General features: G+C 32.6%; 1 protein-coding gene across 1 annotated transcript; it reads left to right on the forward strand.

The window, feature by feature from the left end:
• Positions 1-7458: 7458 nt before the first annotated feature.
• On the forward strand, positions 7459-8485 carry LOTGIDRAFT_112701 (hypothetical protein; the record flags this gene model as incomplete). The annotated part of the gene is made up of 2 exons (XM_009050979.1): positions 7459-7614; positions 8045-8485. 2 exons carry the CDS (start codon positions 7459-7461, stop codon positions 8483-8485), a joined length of 597 nt encoding a protein of 198 aa, XP_009049227.1.
• Positions 8486-8759: the final 274 nt, after the last annotated feature.

Below are 8759 nucleotides of genomic sequence, written 5' to 3' on the forward strand. Positions count from 1 at the left end.
ATGTATCTTGATACAATGGTCACGATACGTATCTAGATACAAAGGTCACGATACGTATCTTGATACAATGGTCACGATACGTATCTAGATACAAAGGTCACGATACGTATCTTGATACAATGGTCACGATACGTATCTAGATACAAAGGTCACGATACGTATCGTGATGTGGGATAATGGGATAAAAATTAACATTTTATCTTCAAAGGTTCATTATATATTAATTTATAACTTTATAACTGTGATATTTGGTAATATAGTTGATAGAAGTGGTTAGCATCCATTGTCTTATAAAAAGTTTCTAACAATTTCAGTGAAAAAATTGTTATATCATAAACAACTTGTAAAATCCCCACTTTTTTATGAAATAAAAGGTATTGACAAGTATCGATACACAACTTCTCGATACAATAAGCGTATTGTGGCAAGTGGTATCCTAATATATATCGTGCCAGCACTAATGGTAAGGCAACCATACATACATCTTCTCAATGATCTGATTTCTAGAAGGGGCTCTCCATATCTAAGTAGAATCTTTATGTCTGTTCATTTTTTAGCAGGACCTTAGTCAAGCAGGTAGCTGGTGAGCTAAAGAAATCTTCTCTTATCTTGAAATAGCTCATGTTGAATCAAACAGGGCCTCGATGTATGGGAAAAGTTAAAAAGTCAACACTACTCTTCGTGAGAAGTTCTATATAACAATACTCTGAATAATATTACAATCTTGTGAAAAGGTAGTTCAATATTTTCCTTCTGAGTCATCTATTATATTATACCTGTCTAGTTATACATGAGGACAATGTCATCAACTTAAAACTTTAATTCAAAGTCTAGAAATTTTCAACAGTGGACCACCCTCTAATGCAACTTCAGACAGACTACTAACAATAGTGCAACAGAACATCTTCATCAAATAACTAGAGCCCAAAAGTTTTCAAGGTCAGAGAAAAGACTTCTATCTTTAATATCATGACAAGTACTAGTGGTTTGCTGGAAATATATTTTAAAATGGTTCTAGAAAACACATTACTTCTATTGGAATTTAACTTCAAGATCTAAGAGTTGACTATCCTTTAAATTATACATGAAACCAAGACCTGTTTGACACAGATCTGTCAGCTTCCAAGCTGTTATATGAATCTTTTTTTCAACAACATAATGAATGAATGAAAATGTTCATGATTGTGTATGATCGGAAATATTTCTGTAGTAAAAATATCCCTGTAAACAATATCTCTAGGGGTCAAAACTTTCCCTTTGAATTTGAAATAATGACACATTAATGACATGGTTGAATAGAAAGGTTATTGAGGCGTGACTGAATCATTGTCCTTAACAGGATATGAATTATTATAAATTTAATATGGACTGATTTTATCATGGCCGGGTAAGTAGGTAGATAAATACATCAAATTATTATTAGTAACTGTGTAGACGAAGGGATGCAAATTTGACAAACCTGAAGGGTGAACATGCCTTGACTTGTCAGAGACAGCTATTAGAAGGTTTAATGCAGTGTCAAAATTTAAAGAATTGGGGAAATAATTTTGTAAGAGTTTATGTGTTCCAGACAAAAGGAAACCGGCCATATCGTTTTTTCTACAATATATGACGTTTTGTGTTTGGTTTAAAATAAGGCAGAGTTATAGTCTAAGTTTTATTGCCCACATTTTTTTGCTAATGCTACAACTGTGCTATTTTGTTTTTTTTTTAGTAAGCTTGGTAAAATTCTATGCATTTGTAATATCAATAGTTAGACATATCTGCTGAATTAAAAACAGAATCCAACAAAAGATAGCAATAGAAATAATTGCACCAACAAGTTTTCCTGCAAAATCACATCAATGGAAATTATTAATCTTTTCTTTCTCTGTCCTGGCAAAGATTCTGTCCTTTATCAGATGATTAAATGCAGTCAGACTGATGTAATAGTTTAATGACTCAGGGCAAGCCTTTGAAAGGGCAATTATAAATACAGATTTTGCATTAAATATCCACTATATTATCAACTTAATTCAAATATAAGCTGGAGGCTATGTAATAAGTAATCATAAATTATGCACTTGTGCTCATTGTGAATATATGAGTCTATCTCTCTTTAGGCTTGTAGATATACATCCTTGTTCGGCACGTGGACATTTATTTTACAGATAGTCGCTGGGCTGAAATGCCCAACAGCCCATTAGCAATGAATTCAAAATGTCAATCTATAGACACTATTTTATAAAATAACATTACTGTTTCAATTGTTTTAACTGTCTTACTCAGGCAAATTGTGATAAAAACTGTGATAGAGATAGGAAGAATAAAACTATTTAAGCAATTATGGCTGCATAGAACTATCTTTGGTATTTCTATGTTATATCCATTGCAGTTGAATAACTTGACTTAAATACTATTCAATTCAACACAACCTATCACAATGAACATGGTAAATAGTTAATCATATATTATTACTATAACACTATATGACAAACTCTGATAATTTACAATATACTATATCACGACTTACATACTTTCATATAACAAAACTAGCTGTAACCAAATGTGAAACATGTTTTTTGCAACAACACCAATTTCAATATGATATATTTTGTACAATTGAAAATCTGATAATTTACCATATATATCACAATACAGGTTACATACTTTCATATAACAAAACTAGCTTTAACAAAACGCGAAACACATTTATTAATCATTTTTTAAAAGAAATTGTAAGCAACAACACCAATTTCTATATATGTTTTGTACAGATTTAACACTGTCTTATATGATTTACAATATACAAAATACAGGTTAACACAATTTAAAGAATCTTCTTGATCATTTTTTGCGACTACACCAAATTTCATTATACATTGGGTACAAATTTTAACACTGTCTTATATGATTTACAATGTATTATATTACAATTTACATGTTAAATACTTTCACATAACAAAACAATCTGTAAAATTGTATCAAATTTTTCAACTTTTTCTAACATCTATTTTAATAGATAGAACTTAATAAATGAAATGACAATGTTATTATTGTATATTTACAGTGTTAGTAGTGGGGAAGACCATTTAGAAAAGTTAGCTGAGCTAGAGAGATTACTGGCCCAGGCTCAGTCAGATAAACTACGCCTTGTAGAGGAGCAGGTAAGAATATTTAATTACTAAATATATTTCTCTTTCTCAAAAATCATAAGGAAGTAACGCCAAGGGCATGAATTTAGATCGTAGTACACCCAAAAATCATCTGTTTTTTTTTTTAGTTAAGAAGATCTAAAAAACCTACTAGACTTCCAGCTATGCAAAGTTATTTTAAAAATTTGTTTTTAAAACAAATTTTATTTTTAAACCAATTAACGATAAAATTCACGCTTGAGACTCATGAGAGGTTGTTAAATTATGTTTAAAATGGTGCTCAAAGACTGAATTGAATTGAGGTTCATCGCAATAAGTACCGTGGCATTTAGGGGTAACATCTTCATCTGTGTCACTCTGCACTTTTTTGACTTGATTTGTCTACTTGGCACTTTTTGCAGAGTCTACAACGCTATCAATATTTATTTGGTATATTTATTTCAAACAATGTTTGACAATATGAGCTGCTCCTTAACATTAAAATTTATTTCTGTTTCAAGTTGAATCTGTCAGACGCGGAAGCCATTGTTGTAATATTTATGATGTTTCTGACATCACGCTCAACTATAAATTAACTCAATTATAGGATTCACTGTAATCTAGGTTCTTGACTTTCATGAACTTCATTTGAATCATCTTCATAATGTCAAGCTATTATGAACTTCATCTTCACAATGTCAATCTATTACGCAATTTGTACTATTACCTTGACTGCAATAGCCACCTTTCTTGTATCAGAGAAGTAAATGCAGCGATTTGAATAGATTGTACGTAAGTATATACAGTCAATCCAGCCAATCAGCATCCTCAACAGAAAGAACGTAAACATTAAGATTATTGTTGATATATAGACTTTCTATCAAGAGCTCTGCTTGACTTTATTCGCTAGCGTACAATCCAATCAAAGCGCTGCTTTCTGTGAAACAAGAAATGCGGCCATTGCAGTTCGTAATAGCTTGACATTGTGAAGATACGTTTGAATAGGAATTGAGTTATCTTTCAAGGTATATCACCATCTAGAAATCATCAAAATATTTCCCTTTCATTTAAAGGGATATTCTCCTCTAAATATTAAGTAAGGAACTGTTAAGTTAAAACCCTGCTTTAAAACTTTTTGAGATATTTCCTTTAAAAATACCAAATACATCAGCGCACTCTTATCCTGGTATTCAGAAATTTTGATTAAAGAGGGATTCAATGAAGAACTTTTCATTAGAGCAATCAAGTACTGGAAATAACTGTCTGATTAAAAGGATTAGATGTGGAATAAGGACAAGTAAAAATAGAATTGATAGATTAGAACGGATTGACAATAGATTAAGAGGAGGAAATGATCATGGTCTATAAAACAAAGTAGTGGTCTGTGGCCAATTATCCTGGCAACCCACGATTTCTGGCAGATGAGACCTGTTCATAGAATTACACTGAATGCATTCAAACCTAGTTTTTCTATGTTGATCATTGCCTTGTTCTTTTTATATGTGTTGATGGGTCAATATTGTCATTTAAAAGGCATCAAAAGAGGTTAATGTTTGTTTTATGTACGTTTGCATGGACTCTTATAGCTGCTATTTTGAACAATTTCATTTTCCTGTTTGTGATATGTTGAAAATATAAAACAGTTTTATGGCTTATCAATACCCAGCAACAAAGCTTTGGTCTTTCCTCTATATGAAATCTTTAAAAGGTCATTTTATTTTGCAAAAAAGTGCACTTTGATGTCAGATCAGATCGTCAAGGTAACCGTCAGGTCATTAACTTGTAAAATTCTGTACAGGAAGTCGTATCTACTTTCATTTTAAATATCTGAATGCGTGGTTTAATTGTTCATTTGCAGTCATTTAAAAGATAAGAAAAAAATCTTGGCTGGCATTTTTCTTTGAGTTTTTATGGCCACATTATAGAAAGATATAAGGGAAACAAAAAGAAATTTAATGTTTGAGAAAGGATAAATTCAATTCAAAAAGTGAAACAGTTGCAATTCTTTTTTTTTTTTTTGATGGCCACTGATGTCACAATCGCTAAGAAAATTTTGCTTAAAATTTGATTGGCTGTTGATATCATCAAGCAGATGAGTGTTAAAAAATTAAAGCCAATATGATACAGAAGGAAGGTTTGAACTAATTTTCATAAGACTGCACATTTCACAACAGATATTCACGTTTTTTTTTGTATTTCTGTCATTCTACTAGAATAATGGAATCCTGATTGTCTGAATATGACATGTTGGTGAAATACTTGGATGAAATGGACCAAAGATCGCTTCAACAATACTTGACAAATCTTCGTGGCTTCTTCAGTCCATTTACACGTCAATCGTGGTGTCAACACGTCAATATTTAGTGAAGATGTCAATAACAGTTCTGAGTTCTGAGATTTTCTGTCAACTGGTCATGTTGACTGGGAAAATAAGAGGAAATAGAAACCATTTAGAAGTTCCGGTGTCCATGTGTGTTCTTCTCACACGTTCCTCTTGACATTTCCTCCACCCCCATTATGATAACTTGTGGACTCACTAGAACTATCTCTCAATCTCCTCGTCACCTAGCTATTGTTATTTTATTTAATAGCTTTCTGTTAAGCAGGGTTGATTTTAGTCTGCATAAGCCAGTTACATCTGAATTGGATTCATAAAAAACTATAGGGAGATTCTAGTCTGAAGTGTTTATTTGTTTAATTTTACCAATAATTTCTGACTACAGCTGCAGCTTCTCTTAATCTTGAGAAGGCTGCTGTAGCCAGTCATGTCTGAATTGGATTCATAAAAAAATAGGATTTAAAAGTTTGGTGCTAGTGAAAGCTGTTGATTTGGTTGTATTTTTCAGTAATGTCTGACTACAGTTATATGTTAATCAGGGTTCTTGATTAGCCAGTCACATTGGATTTTGATTTCAACTTGGTTTGCCTTGTTTAGATTTGTGATTTTTTTCTTAGTGAGAAAGATGCCTGCTCTCTTATGTAAAAGTCTAGGGTTCAATCCCTGCATAGGCTGAGATAAAACCTTCAAATTCGAGTTCCGCCTGTCAGTGATGCAGGTCAGAGGGCCTGACATGTTAAAAAATTGTTTAACTGTTTGAAATGGACAACAAACAGTGGCCCTGTGTGCTACAGGCTATCAAAGTTCAAAATCCCTTAATAGTTGAAATTGAAAAAGAGGATGGTCCGAGTAAAATATATCTCATTGCACACTGCATAGCATTGCTTGCCACAAACCCTTTTTTTATACTTACCTGATATTTTACTTATGTGAGAAGCAGCTATTACAGGTGTATATAACTGATTATATCAAAGAAAATAAAATATATCAAATTATTTCTTACTGAACAATGCTTCTGGCATCACATTAATCTTCAAATTTTACCTTTCCTTGGTTCATGGGGCATGTTAGATTTGAGTAAAAACTCGGCCGAGCATGAGAAATGTTTTATGGCCCTGAGGCCGAACAGATTCAGAAAAGTAGGATTAAAAACTCTGATTTCGATTCCTGATAGATTACGTTTAAAAAGCATGGTAGTCAGAATTGATGATTAGGTTACATTATCAATCATGACTTATTTTGATTCTTTAAAATTCAGCCAGCTCTATCAGAATAGAGCTCATAAACATCTGACTGGGTTTTTGGTATTTATTGTTTTTAAATCCAAGAGTAAACAAACATAGACCAGTCATTTGTTATACATAGTCTTTATTGATTTTAGACAAACATCAAAAACATATTATAGATGATCAATAATTGATTTGGTTATAGATATTAGTTGTGTGGGTGAAGACAGGATGTTGATATTAGGGGACAGGCAAGGCACAAGGGACATGTTTATTGACTATGTACTGAAAGATAAATGAAATGTCACTTTTGAAATACTTTAATAAAAAACAGACAGACATCGCAATGGGGGTTTCATGTTCTGTGGTCATTAAACTCCTTTAACATTCTACTGTTTCTTTTTGGTCTTAAAGTCTATTTCACACTGTCTTTCTCCAATTTCTGTACTTACATATATAAGTAATTGAATATAAAGATACATGATACATCTTTCGCCTTTCAGTTTATAATGATGAAGTTACACGTATATTGAAAATGTTGATCATTTTATGTTATTTTGTTACACATAAACAAAAAAACTGTTACCAACATTTCTTAAAGCTCTGATACTGAACATTATTATAATTGAAATTTTGATATCTGTAACTGTAATCTTTATTTTTGTGGTGTTTGTGAAGTGAGGTACTGTCCTGTATGTCCTGGTTTTCACGTCTGTGTCCTGGAAGTCTCTGTTAAGAACTGAGATTCCTTAATATCTATCAAATTGAACTGTTGGTGTCTATGTTTCAGGTTCAGTTCCGTGAAGTTGAGATGTCGGCGCTACATGAAGAAAGATCACGGAGAGAAGAATTGGAACGAAAGTTACAGGAAGAAACCAGATTACGAGAAGAAATAATTAATCAACAGGTCAAATTACGCGAAAAACAACGCCAACAGGTAGGATATCTGAACTATGTCAAACTTCTGTTCAATAAGTTCTCTTCCTCTGCTGATTACCGAATGTCCATTCAGGTGCAGAAGAGTGCTACGTAAAACTCTATTCATTTCATTTTCATTTTCCTCTGCTGATTAACAGCTGTGAGCAATGAAATTTCAATCAAGATTTTGTGCACTGCAGATTGATGGTTCCATTGTTTTTATCTTTCTCTTTAGTGATGTATCTTGCTTCACACTCAGCTAGTCTTCTTAATTTAAGTTCAAATCTTCATACTGTTCATTATTGATAAACTCATAGTTTCTTCACGATTCTCTCCCAAGAGTAAGATTACTTTGCTAAAAAGATAAACTTTTGTCAATTCGTTGTTGGTCAAGAATCTTCATACTAATGTGTTCCTCAATTTAAGTCAGTTTTTTTGCTCTTTTCCAGGCTCGTCCTTTAACCAGATATCTACCAATCAGAAACAAGGAATTTGATTTACGCCAGCATATAGAATCCGCGGGACATCATGTCGAGGCTTGCTCTCATGTGATAGTGACAGCTAACAGTTGCCGTGGTTTCTTACATAAAATGGGAAATAAATTCAAAACGTGGCATAAACGATGGTTTGTGTTTGATCGTTTAAAACGATCACTAACGTACTATGGTGATAAAACTGAAACTAAGCAACGCGGAGGAATTTATTTTCAAGCAATTGAAGAAGTGTATGTAGACCATTTACGGACAGTTAAAAGTCCAAATCCGAAATTAACATTTTGTGTGAAGACATATGATAGGACCTATTTTCTTGTGGCTCCTACGCCAGAGGCGATGGGAATTTGGATAGACGTTATATTCACTGGTGCGGAAGGATATCAGCAATTTTTATGATGGGTGTTGTTAGGTTGTTATATTGTATATAGAAGGTGTACTGTATTGAGTGCGTAATGATATATGTGGGATATGAAGTATAGTTCAAGTTACTGTTGAAATCTAAGAACTATTTTCCAATGAATGGAGTAATTCTTGCTGGCGTACTGATTTTGTGACGTGATAAAAATAGTGCCGTTATATGTTTGAATAGTGCCGATTTACCATCTTCAAAATGAATTGTGGCTTTGAGGAAATTGTCATGAAAAATTTGATTTTGATATGACTAAATTTG

This window comes from Lottia gigantea (genome assembly GCF_000327385.1).
Source record: "Lottia gigantea unplaced genomic scaffold LOTGIsca_16, whole genome shotgun sequence".
Lineage (NCBI taxonomy): Eukaryota > Metazoa > Mollusca > Gastropoda > Lottiidae > Lottia > Lottia gigantea.